General features: G+C 39.0%; 1 protein-coding gene across 1 annotated transcript in view; it reads left to right on the forward strand.

The window, feature by feature from the left end:
• cadpsa (Ca2+-dependent activator protein for secretion a) overlaps window positions 1-19,294 on the forward strand; it is a 479,373-nt gene that overhangs the window by 207,658 nt on the left and 252,421 nt on the right. The window contains exon 11 of the mRNA XM_030723859.1: window positions 3,864-4,076. Within this exon, the coding sequence (XP_030579719.1) occupies window positions 3,864-4,076 (213 nt within the window). The remainder of the gene's footprint in view (window positions 1-3,863; window positions 4,077-19,294) is intronic.

Here is a 19,294-nt window from a genome sequence, read left to right on the forward strand (position 1 = left end):
CCAGGCAAAAGATACTTTTATGGAGGTGAGTTGGATGAGTGGAGATACTACCTGGTTGAGAATAAAGCATCTATAGAAGTCGAGGAAGTCTTGGAGTTGCTTCAAAGATGAGGTAGGTCATTCAACCACTGCTTGGATCTTCTCCAGGTCCACCCCCACCTGCTCCCTCTTTAAAGGTATAACTAAGGAAAGTGACTGAGGATGCATGGAAGTCACATTTCTCTACCTTAATGTACAGGTGGTTCTCCAGAAGGTGCTGCAGTACACTGTGGATGTGTATACAATGTTCCTCCAGGGTCTTGGAAAAAATGTGGAACACTGTTGGGGCATTTGTTAGGCTGAATGCATCATGACATTTTCCACTCATCTTCCTCCCTGATTTTGACCAAATGGTAGGTGTTCTGCAAGTCTAGTTTTGTGTAGACAGTTGTTCCATGCAAGGGTTTGAAGACAGGGCAGATGTGCAGTAAAGCATACTTGTTTTTTTTTTATAGATATTTGGATTAGCCCCCCAATAATCTATACAGGCTTTCAGTGTTTTGTCCTTTTTTGTAACCAAAAAGAATCCTGCGCCAACAGGTGAGGAAGAAAGCTGAAAGATGCCTGTTGCTAGTGACTCAATATATCTCCGGCCATGAGAGATTGTATAAACGGCCAGAAGATTGGGGGGGTGTTCAATGGCACAATCATAAGGTCTGTGTGGGGGAAGGGAGATCACTTTATATTTGCTAAAACCTAATGGTATAACCTAATTGTATTCTGTGAGGACCAATGTCAGGTCTGGAGGCGGAGGAGAGTCTGACGTACTGGGATTGGGCCATGGGACAGCGACCCTCAACCAGAGAAAATGAACTCCAATTTTCTATGTGTCTCTTAGACCAGTGTATCTCGGGGTTGTGATAATTGAGCATAAAAAGTTATTGGCTTGTGGCAATTTCTGGAAAACACTAAGTGTAGCGGCTTAGTCTGGTGAGTGATCTAGTCAAGAACCTGACCATTAAGTGCAGAGAAACCAAGGTGAGGCTCAATTGGGTCACCAGCCCTTGGTTGAGTAAATTCTGCCTAGCTCCTGAATCAATTAAGGTATGCAGAGGAAAAGAATTGCAAATCGGCAGCCTCAATCTGCCAATTTGCATTAGTTTGGATGGATCCTCTGCAAAGGAGCAAGATGCCTCGGTGTCCCAACTGGCAGGGTCGGAGGGTGGGGTGACAGATGGCTGCCTAGACCGAGCAATGACTGGGAGACGGGGCTTGCTACTCTTCTCCATGCTGCGCTTCCATGGCCAATTGTCAGTCTTTAAGGTCAACCCAACCAACGCTTCGAAGGATGTGGGTTCATCCTGGGAGACTAACTGGTCCTTCATGCGATCATTGAGGTACTGAAGATAACACCCCATGCAAAGCATTCTGGGACCAACCAGTTTCTGCCACCATGATGAAAAACTCAATGATGTACTCGGCTATACTCTTATCACCCTGCCTCAAACTCAACAGTCTCTTAGATGCGCTACCAGTAACAAGTAGATGACCGAATGTCTTAAATTCTGGTAGGAAGTCCTCGTACGAGTAGATCTTGATAGTGTTGAATACAAATAGTGACCAAGCCAGAGCCCTTCCTCTGATAAGGCTCAAGACATAGGTGAGTTTAGTGTGCTCATCGGGAAAGGAACGTGGAGAATGAGTGAAAGCCCATCCGTAGGGCTAGCCGACATGAGAATCTGATCAGCAATTGAGACAAAAATTAACTTATGAGCTATAATTTGGAGTTGTTGGAGCACCTCATTGTAATGCTGACCCATATCAGTGTTGCGACAATAATCTTAACGCCCATGTTCACCTAACGCAGAGCCCTGTTTTGCTAGAGCTGAGTGAATCTGATCTACCGAGTCCATAATATTTTGAAGAGATAGTACTGTTGTGGCAGCCGAATGCACTCAAAACAGACCAGATTCAGACAGTGGAAACAAAACCAAGTTTATTGAAAAACACCACAGCAATCTAAGTAAGATGAATTAGGAGGAGGTGTGCAGGAGAGTCGGGGCTGGGCTGGACCAGACCAGAATCTCCAATGAGAAGATCAGTGAATTCCTTCCTTACAATTTGCCCAAGTGAGGCGTTGTCCGGACAATCCCTACTTTGACCATCACTGAAACCATTCAGTTGACCTATACCACGGCAGCAGTGATCCTTGAGAATGCTTGGCTATAAGATGAGCATCCACAAGTAGCAGTACCATGGAAAAGAAGACTGGAGGCTAAGATCAAGGCAGCACAAAGGAAAGTCAGTCATCATAGTTGCAGAAAGGGTGATGAAGAAAGGGATGCCTAAGAAGTACAACATGATGTCTATACCTGAGGCCTCAGAGACTGCCAAGCAAAGACTCACAGCCTTGGCTAACTGCCTAAAGAGATATACCAGAGAAATAGAACCCAGGCGTATAAACCAGATGTTCTTCACTGAATAATCCAAGGTGTAGGGGCAGGGGCAGGGGAACAATGTGAGAACAGCACCCCCACCAAGGGAGAAGGATGCTCAGTTGCTAGTGGATCTAAGAGCAGACCACAGCAACTTCCCTGAACAGGCTCCAGTGATCATCACAGTGGCAAACATCCAAGAAAGAGTCTCACACATGAAGAGCTGGACAGCACCAGGCCCTGACATGATTCACACCTACTGGCTAAAGAAGCAAACTGCAGTCCATGAGTGTCTGGCAGCACAAATGAAGCAGCTGCTAGAGGTTAAGACACACACAGAATGGCTGAATGAAGGCCGGACAGTCCTGATCCCCAAGGACCCCCAGAAGGGACCGTCCCATCCAACTACCAGCCAATAACCTGCCTCAGTACAACATGGAAACTCCTGACAGGCATCATAGCAGCTTAGATGAGCATGCACATGGAACAATAATAATGCCTTATACTTATATAATGCTTTTCATGGTATTCAAAGACGCTTTACAGTTCATTCACACCTCAATCATACTTGGTGGGGTAAGCTACTATGTAGCATACCTACAGCCCCTCCAACCACCACCAAACAACAACCACACAACCACATTCACACTTAGGCAATGTGGGTTAAGTGTCTTGCTCAGGGACACAATGACAGCGTGCGCTCAGACAAGGACTTGAACCAGCGACCCTACGGTTGAGTACCTACCCACTGTGCCACTGCCATCCCAATAATACTTGAGCGGGCCCAGAAAGGAATTGTCAGAGAGGCCAGGGAAGCAAATTACCAGCTGGTAATTTGCTTCCCTGGCCCTGGCCCAGTAGCTACTGGTAGATAAAGCAGTTGAGACTGTAAGAACATGCTGAACAACCTGTGTACCACCTGGAATGATTACAAGAAAGCCTATGACTCGATGCCGCCCACATGGATCCTGGAATGCCTGGAACTATAGAAGATCAACAGAACCTTAAGAGCCTTCATCAAGAACTCAATGGGAATGTGGAGAACAACACTAGACTTCAAGCCGATTGCACAAGTCACCATCAAGTGCTGGATTTACCAAGGTGATGCCCCACTGCTCTGCATAGGCCTGAATCCCCTCAGCCAGATCATCAACAAGACTTGCTATGGATACTGACTATGAAATGGAGATTTTGACAGTTTTCTATTTGTGAAGTAAGATAACATGCATAAAAGTAAATCCACAAGCAAGAAAGTGACTCAGCATTTACTAAATGTAAACCCACATAGAACCATTGTCTATCATCTTTAAGTGTTCTATATTTTTATTTTATTTTTTATTTTTTTGTCTATTCAGATTATTTTTGTTGGATTTTAAATGTTGTAATAATTGTAATCCTGTGATTGGATCCACACACCAAGTATGTCTTCTTTCCATGTTTATTTTACAGGTCTAGACGGTGGTCGGACATTCTTTAATGCTGTAAAAGAGGGTGACACCGTGATTTTTGCCAGTGATGATGAGCAGGACCGTATCCTATGGGTGCAGGCCATGTACCGGGCAACTGGTCAGTCTCACAAGCCTGTTCCACCCACCCAGGTCCAGAAACTCAACGCAAGGGGGGGCACAGCTCCACAGCTTGATGCACCTATATCTCAGTTTTGTAAGTTTTCAGCTCTCACATTGTCTAAAATTTTTCTGTTCTGATTCAATGATCTGGCACAATATTTGGTCTAATTGTCAAACCTATTTTCTTTTTCTTAAATAACTTAAATTCAAACAGTTGACTGTTAAAAAACAAAAACAAAAAAAACTAGTAACAAAACAAAAGAGGACAAAAAGAAAAAAACTGGAATGACAAACAGTTTAGATTTTTGTTTGGTCTTTGGTGTTACATGTCTCATCCTGTGTCTTTGTCCTCATAACATTATGTTTAGTTCCTGATGGTCATATATGTTAATTCTGGTACTCTTTAGCTGCATGTTGCTTGGCTCTTTGTAAAAGTGTTGGTGGCTTTGCTGTGTGTCTTTATGTTTCTTTGTTCCTTTTCCCTTCTCCTCTTTTTCTTCTAAACCCTGACCCTAGCCGGATTAAATGGTAAGTGCTTGTTCTCTTTTCTTTCTCTTTCTTTCCCCTTTTGTTGCTCATCTTCCCCCTTTTAGAATCATTTTCTTTGTTTGTTTTTTATCACTGTCAGGAAATACAAATACAGTAAAATGTACTGAAAAGAGATGGTTTACATGTACTTTTTTGCGCATATTTGTCATCTGCACAGCAGTGACTAATATGTTTCCAGTGTCATGGATCAGGCAACAAAAGTGCTGCATGATAGGTCAGGCTTTATATATTTGTTTGCCTTTTTAATTTATTATTTTTATTAATACCATGCAGGCTTCATTTTTGTGATTTAAGCAAAATTGTAGTGCATCTACTTATTAACAAGAATTGTGTTAGTAGTACTACATGAAAAAAAAATGTAAAACAAGATTTTGACACTGTACAAATATCAGCTGGCGCAGCTAAAATACCATGGACCAGTGTTGTGGTACACCGCATCATTTTGCATTTTCCTTAGAGCCTGGTTGCCTAGAAACAAGCAACAACACAGGATGCTAAACTACAGAAGAAACAAAGAGGTTCACCAAAGAGGTAATGGAAAATTGTCATTTTTTAATTAGGTATCAACTTGATGTCATGCAAATACGTTACTACAGCTGGGGCTGTGTCAGCAGGAGGGGGAGCAAAGAAAGAAATCATGAGAAGGGAAGGCATGAGTTCATTCATTCATGCAGTATCTACTGTGAAGACATGGCAGCAGAAGCAATTTGAGAAAAGAGAACTTAATAGTATCGTGTTATTTTTATGTTTTCAGAGAAAGTGTGCTACTGTTTACTGCTGATTCTTGTTGATGCAGTTTATGCTAAAATACTAAAAGAGGTTAATGTCACCAGTTCCAGTCTGACTGGATCAGTAACATTAGTCTGTGGATATGAGACAAGTAGCTAACAAGAAGAAATTTCTCTAGAAATCTTTTAGTTTATGCAAATAAAATGTAGTCTATATAGATCTAAGCAGTGTTTGACTGAGTAATATTAAACTGTTATTATTTAGCAAAAAGGCAAATATGCTGTCCACCTACAAAGTAGTTACCAGGGGAAAAAAAATGCAAACATGAGTGTTTCAGAATTATAGAGCCACGGTTGTGGTCTGAAGTTTACATACACTCATTATCGGCATGAATAAATTTGAATTGCTCTTTTTCCAGGGTGGAATGGTTGTACAGCATCTTTAATGACTTAAAAAAAATAAATAAAAAGAATTGAGTGCACAAGTTTGAATTTATCATGGATTTTCTCTAATTCACTCAGGGTCAAAAGTATACATACAGGCTTAAATATATACACACAGTACTCACTGGATTAAAAAATAATAAGAACAATGGGAAAGTCAAAGGAAACTCAGACTATAAGATCATCAGTTCAAAGAATTGTACAAGTGACAAATACAAGTTATTCAGATATGTGACACCACTTTGCCAAGGTTTGGAAAAAGATCCAAACTGCCCCCCCCCCAAGATGAGAAGAAATTGAGCAGGCTATCCAGGATTAAGACTGAACTATTTGGCCCCAGTAACAAGAGGTATATTTCAAGGAGTAAAGGTGAAGCTTTCAAAGTTAAGAACGCTGTACTAACTGTCGAGCATGGTGATCATGCTCTGGGGCTGTTTTGCTAGTAGTGTAGTGGTGTAGTGTAGTAGCAGTGGTACTGGTACACTTCAAAGTGGAAGGAATAATAAAGAACAGACAGATAATTTATTGGAAATTAGGAAGGAGGAGTTAGAAGGAGGATTACCTCCAAACAGGACAATGATCCCAAACACAAATCAAAACTGGTTCTGGAATGGATTAAGCAAGCTAACATTTAAGCATTTGGAACAACTTATCTTCCAGTCGGAATAACAATATTGGTGGTTTATTCCAAAAAACATCCACGATGAGCAAACATTTCTACATGTGGCTTCACATGTCATATTGGTCATGTCATTGTGTAATGTTGCTGTATCTCAGGAGGCAGAGCAGGTCACATTCTGATCATAGGGTTGTTGGTTCATTCCCTGGCTGCTCCTGTCTACATTGCCATGGTATCATTGGGAAAAATGCTGACATGCTTGTATGAATGGGTGTAAATGAAGCATATTGTATAAACGCCTTTGAGTGCTCAAGTACAGTAGAAAAGCATTATGTAAGAACCAGTCTATTTATTTAATGTTTAAGCTTTTCCTGTGGCATCTAATACCATTTAGTCCCCATAGATCTTTCAGAAATCAACCTTCACATTTTTCTTCAGGATTAGCTGGACATGTTATTCACTTTCATGTATGACCACCAAGAGGTCAATCTGATTTTAAAATGTAGGTATTGGGATCTAAGGCTTATTTGGAATGCTCTTCTGAAAGTCTTGACCTCAAGTGTATTAAAAATTGCTTAAAAGCTGGGTTTGTGCCAGTTTTAATTAATTCTACCAATTCTGCCAAGAAGAGAAGTCAAATGTTTAGCCAGAATTATGGCAGAAGCATGTTGATGGCTAACAAACATCTGGTTGAGGTGAAACTTGCTAAGGGATGTTTAATCAAATATTAGTGGAGGTCTATGTATATATTTCAGCATGTGTATATAATTTTGACCCTGTAAATTAGATAAAATACAAAGACAATTCAACCTTGTGACCCAATTCTTGTTTTTTAAAGTTCTTAAGGATCTATGCTGTAAAATCATTCCACTTTAGAAAAAGAGCAGTTCAAAGAAATCATTAAAAGCCCCAAATTGCCATGACAGTTGTGCCCATGAGTGTATGTAAACTTCTGACCACAACTTTATCTGCATGTGTCCAGCTCAAATATATTCCCTAAAGTGATAAACTGATGTGTTTCAACCCAACTTGTCAATTCAAACAATCCAATACAATATAGTCTGCTATTAGCCCCATGACTGCATTTTACATGAGACTTTGTGTATTAACTTATATACAAGCTCACAGCAAAGATGTTTATTCAGTGCTTTATTTCAGGAACTAGAATCACATCATCCTTTGAATTTAAACCTGGGGCAGGAGAGGCAGAGATTGGACAGAACGAAGTCCAAACTGATCTTCAAGCAGCAAGCTCGGCAGAGGTACATTCATATGTATATATACATACATATATATATATATTGCTCAAAAAAATAAAGGGAACACTTAAACAACACAATATAACTCCAAGTAAATCAAACTTCTGTGAAATCAAACTGTCCACTTAGGAAGCAACACTGATTGACAATCAATTTCACATGCTGTTGTGCAAATGGAATAGACAACTGGTGGAAATTATTGGCAATTAGCAAGACACACTCAATAAAGGAGTGGTTCTGCAGGTGGAAACCACAGACCACTTCTCAGTACCTATGCTTTCTGGCTGATGTTTTGGTCACTTTTGAATGTTGGTGGTGCTTTCACACTCGTGGTAGAATGAGATGGACTCTACAACCCACACAAGTGGCTCAGGTAGTGCAGCTCATCCAGGATGGCACCTCAATGTGAGCTGTGGCAAGAAGGTTTGCTGTGTCTGTCAGCGTAGTGTCCAGAGGCTGGAGGCGCTACCAGGAGACAGGCCAGTACACCAGGAGACGTGGAGGAGGTGGTAGGAGGGCAACAACCCATCAGCAGGACCTCTACCTCTGCCTTTGTGCAAGGAGGAACAGGAGGAGCACTGCCAGAGCCCTGCAAAATGACCTCCAGCAGGCCACAAATGTGCATGTGTCTGCACAAACGGTTAGAAACTGATTCCACGAGGATGGTATGAGGGCCCGACGTCCACAGATGGGGGTTGTGCTCACAGCCCAACACCGTGCAGGACGCTTGGCATTTGCCAGAGAACACCAGGATTGGCAAATTCGCCACTGGCGCCCTGTGCTCTTCACAGATGAAAGCAGGTTCACACTGAGCACATGTGACAGACGTGACAGAGTCTGGAGACGCCGTGGAGAGCGATCTGCTGCCTGCAACATCCTTCAGCATGACCGGTTTGGCAGTGGGTCAGTAATGGTGTGGGGTGGCATTTCTTTGGAGGGCCACACAGCCCTCCACGTGCTTGCCAGAGGTAGCATGACTGCCATTAGGTACCGAGATGAGATCCTCAGACCCTTTGTGAGGCCATGTGCTAGTGCGGTTGGCCCTGGGTTCCTCCTAATGCAGGACAATGCTAGACCTCATGTGGCTGGAGTATGTCAGCAGTTCCTGCAAGATGAAGGCAATGACACTATGGACTGGCCCGCCCGTTCCCCAGACCTGAATACAATTGAGCACATCTGGGACATCATGTCTCGCTCCATCCACCAACGTCACGTTGCACCACAGACTGTCCAGGAGTTGACGGATGCTGTAGTCCAGGTCTGGGAGGAGATCCCTCAGGAGACTATCCGCCACCTCATCAGGAGCATGCCCAGGCGTTGTAGGGAGGTCATACAGACACGTGGAGGCCTCATTTTGACTTATTTTAAGGACATTACATCAAAGTTGGATCAGCCTGTAGTTTGTTTTTCCACTTTAATTTTGTGTAATTTTTGACTCCAAATCCAGGCCTCCATTGGTTAATAAATTTTCAATTCAATGAGAATATTTCATTCATTCAGATCTAGGATGTGTTATTTGAGTGTTCCCTTTTTTTTTTTGAGCAGTATATATATATATATATATATATATATATATATATATATATATATATATATATATATATTAGGGGTGGGACTCGATTAAAAAAATTAATTAAATTAATTACAAGCTTTGTAATTAATTAATCGAAATTATTCGCATTTTAATCGCATTTCAATATTTGACATGAGAAATATTAATTTAAGTTTAGTTGATGAATGAATCAATATACATAAGCTTAAACTTCAAAATTTTGTTCATTTTCCCACCAGTCTACTACACAGACCAATGAAGGGTGGAAGTGCTCCTGTGATAAGCAAACACCTGAAATTAAAGTTAAGCATCATAACTGGATAGTTTTATTCAACATTAATGTCTCACTTGTTATAGTCGGAAATTAATTAGCTCAGCTGTATTCCTTGATGTTGAAATGTGTTATGCTTGTTTTAACAGCTTATTTTGAATTAAAGACTTAAAATTAAACCACAAAAAGGAGAAAAAGTTCGTTCTCCGTTTAACCAGCTGCTTTACACAGCTGTGCTTCGCACTCACGGTTGCTAGGCGACATGAGCTACGCAGAGGTGACGGCAGCTGATATGAAGGCTAGCCGCTCACTTCCGGCCTTTGTGGTGTTCGTGGGCTGCGAAAGACGTGGGCCGGGTCCTTCGCAGGATGCGGCCCCTAATTTGGACATTGTGCGTCGATATATTCTGTATGCCGGGAACTCGCGGACTGAGAAACGTTCCACGGTGCAAAGTGCGATTAAAATGCATTAAAATTTTTAACGCGTTAATTTCCCCATAATTAATTAATCGAAATTAACGCGTTAAAGTCCCACCCCTAATATATATATATATATATAATGTGTAAAATATCTTCATATTTGTCCCACACCATATGTACCCTACCACACCAGGTTAATGATTTCTTGTTGCTTTTACAGACCAATGTGCAGACCCTGTCCCTTCAGACAGACCAGCTACTTGTACAATTTACAAAAATTACACCCAGTCTCATATTCTAGTTACTGGCATTTTCTGATGAAAGCCCTGGTCCACACATCGTGTACAGCATACTTTCTCCACAGTTACACATGTAACCATTGCAAGAACATGTAGACAGATCTAGAAAGTGCTCAGTTTTGCCATTATTTTAATCTTATTCTATCCAATATCCTATTATTGTCAGTATTTTTTTTTTATTTTTGTTTACTGCTATAAATAAAGATTCACAAACACGATTCCTGTAGTTTAATTTTTTTTTCATTATGACCAATTTTCATAATCCTAATGAAATGCTGAATAGCAACATTATGAAAGTACTGTGTTTTTGAAAAGGTCCTTAGAAAGATTAGATGTTTTCATGTCACAGCACCTTCAAGAAGGTACATGCAACAAGGTAGCAATTTTTGTGACTCTCTTGTCTCACCCATTTCATAATGACTGCAGTTCCCGTAGAGTGACTGTCACTTCAAATGCATGGGGTCTTCTTCATACATGGTCAGAGAAAGAGGGTCCTCACTTTTGGAGGTCCATATGGTGTTGGAGGTAAAAAAGCATTAGTGTGAAAGCTGTTTGGTGTCTGTGTCAGCTGCCAGTAAGTACAGAAGCAGTTACTACACAGTTTTTATAACATGAAATACAATGAAATAACATAAAAATGGTGATGCCAGACAAATGGAGACTACATTTAAAAGTTGATTATCACACATTTGTAATTTATAATCAAACATTCAATATGTAATCCACTGTTAATAAGAAATTTACAGTGGCCCTGAAGTGCAAACCACAACAACATTAACTAAGCACAATTACAAATTACAAAAGCACAACAACATTAAAAAAAAGCACAACAACATTAACGAAAGCACAACATTAACAAAAGCACAACAACATTAACAAAAGCACAACAACATTAACAAAAGCACAACATTAACAAAAGCACAACAACATTAACGAAAGCACAACAACATTAACGAAAGCACAATTAGAAATTACAGAAGCACAACAACATTAACAACTCAGCCAGCTCTTTTCCGCAGCTAGGGTAATACATAGCGCTGCGACTAGCTGTGTCCAAATTCAGGGCCCGCATCCTGCGAAGGAGACGGCCCACGTAAACTGGGTCTTTCACAGCCCACGAAGACCACAAATTGAAATTGAAATTGGACGGTCTAGCCTTAATTTCTGCCACCTGCCCTTACATCTGCATAGCTCATGTCGCCTAGCAACCGTGACAGTGCGAAGCACAGCTGTGTAAAAGCAGCTGGTTAAACGGAAAACGAACTTTTTCTCCTTTTGTGTTTTAATTTTAAGTCTTAATTCAAAATAAGCTGTTAAAACAAGCACAACACATTTCAACATCAAGGAATACAGCTGAGCAAATGATTAATTTCCAACCATATTAAGTGAGACATTAATAAAACTATCCAGTTATGAAGCTTAACTTTAATTTTCAGGCAAACCAATTTGCTCAGGAACAAATGAAATGCTGAAATAAACCAAACACCAGCCATTGGAGATCATCTGAGGGAGTTGTGTCGAAAGCCAGCAGGGCATTGAAAAAGATGTGACATCTTAAAAGACATAAAATCTTAAAAGACATATTAAGTGAGACATCTTAAGTGAGACATCTTAATGTCTCACATCTTAATGTCTCACTTAATATGGTTGGAAATTAATCATTTGCTCAGCTGTATTCGTTGATGTTGAAATGTGTTATGCTTGTTTTAACAGCTTATTTTGAATTAAGACTTAGAATTAAAACACAAAAAGGAGCAAAAGTTCGTTCTCCCTTTAACCAGCTGCTTTTACACAGCTGTGCTTCGCACTGTCACGGTTGCTAGGCAGCATGAGCTACACAGATGTAAGGGCAGGTGACCGTGATATGAAGGCTACACCGTCCAATTTCACAGTCGCTCACTTCCGGTCTTTGCGGTCTTCGTGGGCTGCAAAAGACCCAGTTTACGTGGGCCGTCTCCTTCGCAGGATGCGGCCCCTGAATTTGGACACAGCTAGTCACAGCGCTATGTATTACCCTAGCTGCAGAAAAGAGCTGGCTGAGCTGTTACCGAACTTTTGCAGCAGCTGTGGCCCAACTTCCGGTTCAAAAGCCAAAAGTGGCGTCGTCCAATCAGCGATTTCCCAGGTTTTCCCACTGCGACCTACCTTTTCCGGTTTGTTAATGTTGTTGTGCTTTCGTTAATGTTGTTGTGCTTTTGTTAATGTTGATGTGCTTTCGTTAATGTTGTTGTGCTTTCGTTAATGTTGTTGTGCTTTCGTTAATGTTGTTGTGCTTTTGTTAATGTTGTTGTGTTTTGTAATTTGCAATTGTGCTTTTGTTAATGTTGTTGTGCTTTTGTTAATGTTGTTGTGCTTTTGTAATTTGCAATTGTGCTTTTTGTTAATGTTGTGCTTTTGTTAATGTTGTGCTTTTGTAATTTGCAATTGTGCTTTTTGTTAATGTTGTTGTGGTTTTGTTAATGTGTTGTGGTTTTGTTAATGTTGTTGTGCTTTTGGAATTTGTAATTGTGCTTTCGTTAATGTTGTTGTGCTTTTGTTAATGTTGTTGTGTTTTGTAATTTGCAATTGTGCTTTTGTTAATGTTGTTGTGCTTTTGTTAATGTTGTTGTGCTTTTGTAATTTGCAATTGTGCTTTTTGTTAATGTTGTTATGCTTTTGTTAATGTTGTTGTGCTTTTGTAATTTGTAATTGTGCTTTTGTTAATGTTGTTGTGCTTTTGTTAATGTTGTTGTGCTTTTGGAATTTGTAATTGTGCTTTTGTTAATGTTGTTGAGCTTTTGTTAATGTTGTTGTGCTTTTGTAATTTGCAATTGTGCTTTTTGTTAATGTTGTTGTGCTTTTGTTAATGTTGTTGTGCTTTTGTAATTTGTAATTGTGCTTTTGTTAATGTTGTTGTGCTTTCGTTAATGTCGTGCTTTTGTTAATGTTGTTGTGCTTTTGTAATTTGTAATTGTGCTTAGTTAATGTTGCTGTGGTTTGCACTTCAGGGCCACCGTAGAAATTAGGTTTTATCAGTCCTTATTTTTGAAAAAAAACAGAGTTTGAAAAAAATCTTGGAATGTGTTCTTTGTTTAGATTAATTCCCTAGTAAACCCTACATCTTTTGCATCCTAAAGTCACTTTTGCCAGGCTATTTAATGCAAACAGACATAACTTTGTTTATAAAATATAAACAAAATAATATAAAATGCAGATCAGTGTTTGTTTGTGCTGTTCTTTTATGTTTCTTTTTTGCTTGCAGATCACAGCTCATTTACTGGTTGTTATAAGTAGCCATTAAAAATGAAGGCAACACAGATAATGCTAAAAGCCTTACAGTTGCCTTACATACAAAGAAATAACAAATCCTAAGAATGCCAATTGAACTACAAACCCACATCTCAGTAGCATGATAAGGACATATGAAAATACTGTTGGCAGATTTATTAATTACTCATTTATTAGAAATAATGTCCGCTGGCTATCAGTTTTGAAGCTTTCCAAATAGTAAATGCCAGTCTGATGTTAAGTTCCACTTTAACCCATCTTCTGTCACACTCCCTCTTCACCTTCTTTGCTTCCTCTTACAAAGCACTTCTTTTTCTTTTGGCTGGTTGCTTTCAAAGTTTGTTGTGGAAACGTTTACAAATCTGTGTACATGGATTGCAAAACTGTGGGCAAAGTTTACAAGGTGATGTGTTTTTTTTTGGTCTCAGTTTAACCTAGTGAGCACCACCCCATTCAGAAGATGTTAACTGGATGTTTTAAATCCATTCCACATAATGTAATTAGATTCACTGTACTTGTAATATAGCTGTTTATTGTTGGTGCACTGGCTGCTTCTCTGAGCGTAAAGCTCTATGGGTGGTCAATGAGTCTAGAAGAGTGCTATATAAATACAGCCCACAGACCATGTAAAACAATACAGTCTTCCCTCATTATATCATGGTTCAATTATTGTGGCTTCTCTGTATCAAAAAAAAAGTAGTACTAATTCTATTTTGCAGTTTTCACTATATTGCGGGATTTTGCAGTATATAGGTATTTCTGTAATACCCCATAACTATGTTCATCACTCCGACGAAGAGATAAGTTTCGCCTACGCCTTTAGCAGAAATAGAAGTAAAGGTTGAGGGCGAAGATACTGCACCACCTTCATCAGCATCAATACTGCACAGCTACGTAATTCATCATCTTCATTATTCAAGCTGTAGTAAGAGAGTAGGAAAGGTTTATAGGAGTGTGGGAAGGGTTAATAAAGCCTTAAAATATATATATAAGTAAAATGCTGCTTTGTGGATTTTCACCTAAGGTTAAGGTACAAGTGCCTTCTGAAAAAAAAAACAAAAAAACCCAAAAAAAACATATGTAAAAAAGTCTGAAAAAAAGGTAAAAGTACACTAAAAGCAATCAAGATAGTCCAATGAAACATTTATCAGTGAAATATTTGCATTTGTCCTCACAGACAAAATTGCCATCTTTAGTTAGTAAGATACCTTAAGCAAAACTCTATTGTGGAAGGAATTAAATTCAATTGTGATAATTATATTTAAATAAACATTTATACAGACACGAAATAATTCAAGAAGAGTTCAACATAGACATACATACACTGAAAATAAGTGTAAGTGAATTTACTGAGCAAGCTGATTTTGACACAACCACTGGATTCCCACTGAGTCCCAGCAGCTGGTAATTACCAAGGTAAAAGTGCCAAGCTATGAATAATACAGTGTGGTTACTGCACAATTAAATTGGGCAGCAATCAGGCAATGTTACCAAATAACTATTTGCCAGTTCACACCTGGATCAGGGTAATGAATAATATAACATCATGTTATTCCCAGTGGAATTAGGTGGAGAAAACCAAGATCTGGTGTAGTGGTGCAAAAACACACGATTAAGGATGTAACATGTTAGCATTAAATCTTCAGTTTGTCAAATATCATTTGCTGAATAGTCCTTGCCTTGCAAAATAATTTTTCCTCTTCCTCATTTGTCTTCTTCTTTTTATCTTATTTATATCTTTTCTTTCTCCATCCATGAAAGTGAAGTTATCTCTCTCTCTCTCTCTCTCTCTCATTCACACACACACACACACACACACACACACACACACACACACACACACACACACACACACACACACACACACACACACACACAGCAACTAGTTTACTTTTACAGTGGATGCAGAAACATTCTCAAATTGTTGTTGCAAGAACAATAGTATGTACATAGATATTTTTGCAGCTGGCATTATTGCATATGAATTTGTGCTACCGTAGATTCCATTGTAGAGCACACAGTTAGGAAGGGAGTATTTAAATTAAAAATTTTAATATAAATTTAAATAATTTAAATTAGTAAAAATAAAAGTATTTTATTGAAACTGCTTTAACTGGGGTAGATAAAGCTTGGAGGGTTCATTTACTTCGAATGAGAGGGGGAGATCAACGAGTGCACAACTGGCATAGGTGGTTGGCTCAAAGCTGTAAGTATAGGCAAAACTTTTACTCTGTCCTGTTGTTCTTTACTCAGTCCTCACCCTGAATGTTTGTACTTTTAAACATGTACTTTTTGGTCCTTGCAGTTTGTTTTCCTGTTAGGTGTACTAAATAGACAAAAATTTCATTATATTGTTTAGATGACACAACCCTCACCATGTTTACTAGCTTTTTTATAAGGTGGGGGTTAGGTCAACTGGTTAATTTATTTTACATTTTGAAAAATTATTGTTCTAAACACACTTTAAAAAAATCTGTCATTTATCAGTTTTGTTGCTGAATTTTCCTGTTATTTTTAAATACATGAAATATCAATAAATTTGTGAAAATAGACTGTGAACATATCTAATGTAAACATGACACAAAAGACATGTAACTGTGAATAGCCATGATTAATTTTTTCACATAAAAGACTATAAAAATATTCACAAGTTCAAAGGATAAGTACATTTCTGATGCACAGCTTTGCATAGATGTATTGTAAATCATGTTTAGAAACATCAAAAATGTTATTTTTGATGATGTGGCTTTTAACTTGATGAGCAGAAGCTGTTTTGTAAAATCACCATGCCCCCTAATCAGTCCTCTGCTAAAACATGGTCTTGCATGCCGTCTTCCATTTATGACACATTATCATGTATATATAAACAAACAACATGGACGTCAGTGTGCAGATCAATGATTTATCTGACCTTTCTCACAAAAATTCTCCAAATGATAGTGAAAGCATCTCAGGTGATTTGGTTGATTAACGGATGATGAACCTGAAAGTTGCAAAATTACGCCTGGGATACATGCAAAGTTAGATTAGGATACATGTTTGATTGCACCACCAGGAAGTAAAGTAGCAGTTCAAGTTCCGAGTAAGATGGCCTTAGAGAAAGACGCAACTGGAGAGACAGAGAGTGGAATAAAGAAGAACAGCCTACGTCAAGCATTATGCACAGTGTCAACGGCCAAGTGGGCATGCAGAATGCACTTCATGGTTCATAACCTTTTTTTTTTAACCTTCTGTATTACCCCAAATTCTTCATTTCATTATACCATGCACATCAGACCAAGATTGATTTGGAAAATTAGAGCAATGACAGTGTACTGTAGTACAAGTCTATAGCAATGGTAGAGATGATCAAGCTGTCACTTACCCCTTTGTTGTTTCTCTTGTGGATTTGTGCCACAAGAGAAACAATCTCTTGGTGCCTACACTTCTTATTTTAAGCGTGGAGCTGACTTGCTGGGCCTGATGGATTACTGTCCCATGCACTGGCTTTTTTGGCATCATTTCTAGATTTGGACAAGCTTTTTCAACCAGCCTCCAGTAAACGTTTTTTGCAGCCTCTGGGTTTGTTGCCTGTAAATGTCATATGTACTGCTGGTTTGATGCTGTATACTCGTCAAAATGTGCAGCACAAAGCCTTGATGGTGTAAACGCAAAATCATCCTGGGCATGTTTAGCTTGGTCAGACATATTGGACAAACTCAATAAATAATATGCAAAAATACAAGAAACTTCACACGACGTATGCTCAAAATGTACACAAACACTATGGAACAAGATGTCGGCTTGTGCTCGAGATAAGTAGTAATACATAGTCAACAAAAAGCATGATTTTTACATTTTTGTAGCAGACAACTCTGATCAGAGAAACAAAGTTGCTTGTGAAAAAACAAAATGAGACACGGATGGCTAAAATAAACTTTGATGATCTATACTGAAATAATCCACAGTGTGATCAAGCCCTAAGCCAGACAAGATCCAGTGTTCCTTAATCCTTTAAACTAATTTCACAAATATGTATACAGTCGTCCCTCACTATATCGCGGTTCACTTATTGCGGCTTCACTGTATCACGGGTTTAAAAATCTGAGTTTTTGCTATATCGCGCCTCTAGAAGTTATGGCTGAGGGGGAAGATACTGCACCACCTGATGAAGTGCCTGGTGAAGTGGTACGTTCAGAAGAGCTGTAATGATCTTCTTGGCTGTGTGGTACTGTACAGTCATCTCATCTTCATCACCTTCACCATCAGTACTGCACAGCTACATAATTCATCATCTTCATCCTTCAAATTGTAGTATACTTCACTGGTGAGTACTCATATAGAATTTTGTGTGTTGTAAAAATTACATAGGTTTAAGAGTGTAGAAAGTGGTTAAGAGCATATGAAGTCTTTATAAGAGTGCGGGAAAAGTTTATAAAGCCTTAAAATATATATAAATAATAAAATAAATATAATGCCATTGCTTCACAGATTTTCACCTATTGTGCAGGTTATGTTTCAGAGACCCCCGGGAGGGATCACTGTAGATTATTAGACAAGACTGTTAAGCTCAAGTTTAGCAGAGGCTATGGCTCAGGAGATAGAGCAGGTCATCTGCTAATTGGAAGGTTGGTGGTTTGATCCTTGGCTGCTGCAGTCAGTGTGTCAAAACACCCTTGGGCAAGTTACTGAACCCTGAGTTCCTCATGATGTGTTCACTGGAGTGTGACTGTTAGATAGTAAGCACTTAGAGTGTAGAAAAAACTGCTTTGGTGAATGAGATGTTATATAAAGCGCTCGAGTAGCAAAGCCCTATATCAGAACCAGTCCATTTAATACTGTAAATACATATCTAAAAGTGTATAAGCATTCATAAACTGTCAAAATATAGTTTTTATTTTTGAAAACAACTGTAATTACTGTAATTTCATTGATGGTGTATTTTATAGTAGCCAGTAGCAGAGCGAAGCTTAATGTTCTGCTCTGCAAGGTCTTTTCTCTCACCTTTAGTCACTAATCTCAAGTATTAAAACTCAACAGTACCAATTGAAATAGAGCCAAAACAAGAGATGAAGGGAAAATAGGGCTTTGTGGGGGCTGTAGGACTGCTATATGACATTTGGATAAAGTACAGTTTGCATCAGTTTGCATCAGTAAATGTTTTACTCACATAAAAATATCAATAAAAACTTAAAGCATTAACTTAAAGAGTGGAATTTTCAACATTTTGGAAAACAATGTGGGGACTATCAAATAACCAGCACCAAGGGCAAATTTTCGGGAAGAAAATGGTTTATTTACAATTTGAACTAGGTGAAGGAGGACAAACAGACATTAGAAGAGCAACCAGTGTAAATGTTCACTTTCAGGCAAGCACCATGGATGCAAAAACACTAAAATTGTTGTTGCAGAAGCAGCAATAGCTAATTTCAAGGAAGGGAAAGTGACCATACACAGAGGAAAAGGAAGAACAGCACACGCTGCATCTGCAAGGCAAGTATACGAAACTAAATCTCGGTAGCACTAGCTTGCTAATATGCCACACTGACTTTACTTCAGGTTGGCAAAGTCATATTCTATATAGTTCACATAAGTGTCAGCTAACTATTAAGTTGTTAAACCAGCTCTTTCCTCTCATAAGAATAATAATGGATATTGGGCTTACTAACAGCTAAAGACTGAGGCGATGTTAGCTGTTTTACCATTTCAGCTACATGCACAGGATACTTAGTGCTCAGTACACATGCTTTTTTGGATTAGGCAGATTTAAAGCTGTGATGTGCTGTATCTGTGAAAGTCCTTATCGATATATCATCAAGGCCTATATGCAGGTTGCAAGTCTCATAAATCTAATAATTTAGAATTACTTTTTAACCTAACCTCTTTGGATGTCTACACTACACTGTGGTACAGGAAGACCATGCAG

Source organism: Archocentrus centrarchus, unplaced genomic scaffold, assembly GCF_007364275.1.
Source record: "Archocentrus centrarchus isolate MPI-CPG fArcCen1 unplaced genomic scaffold, fArcCen1 scaffold_29_ctg1, whole genome shotgun sequence".
Taxonomy (NCBI): domain Eukaryota; kingdom Metazoa; phylum Chordata; class Actinopteri; order Cichliformes; family Cichlidae; genus Archocentrus; species Archocentrus centrarchus.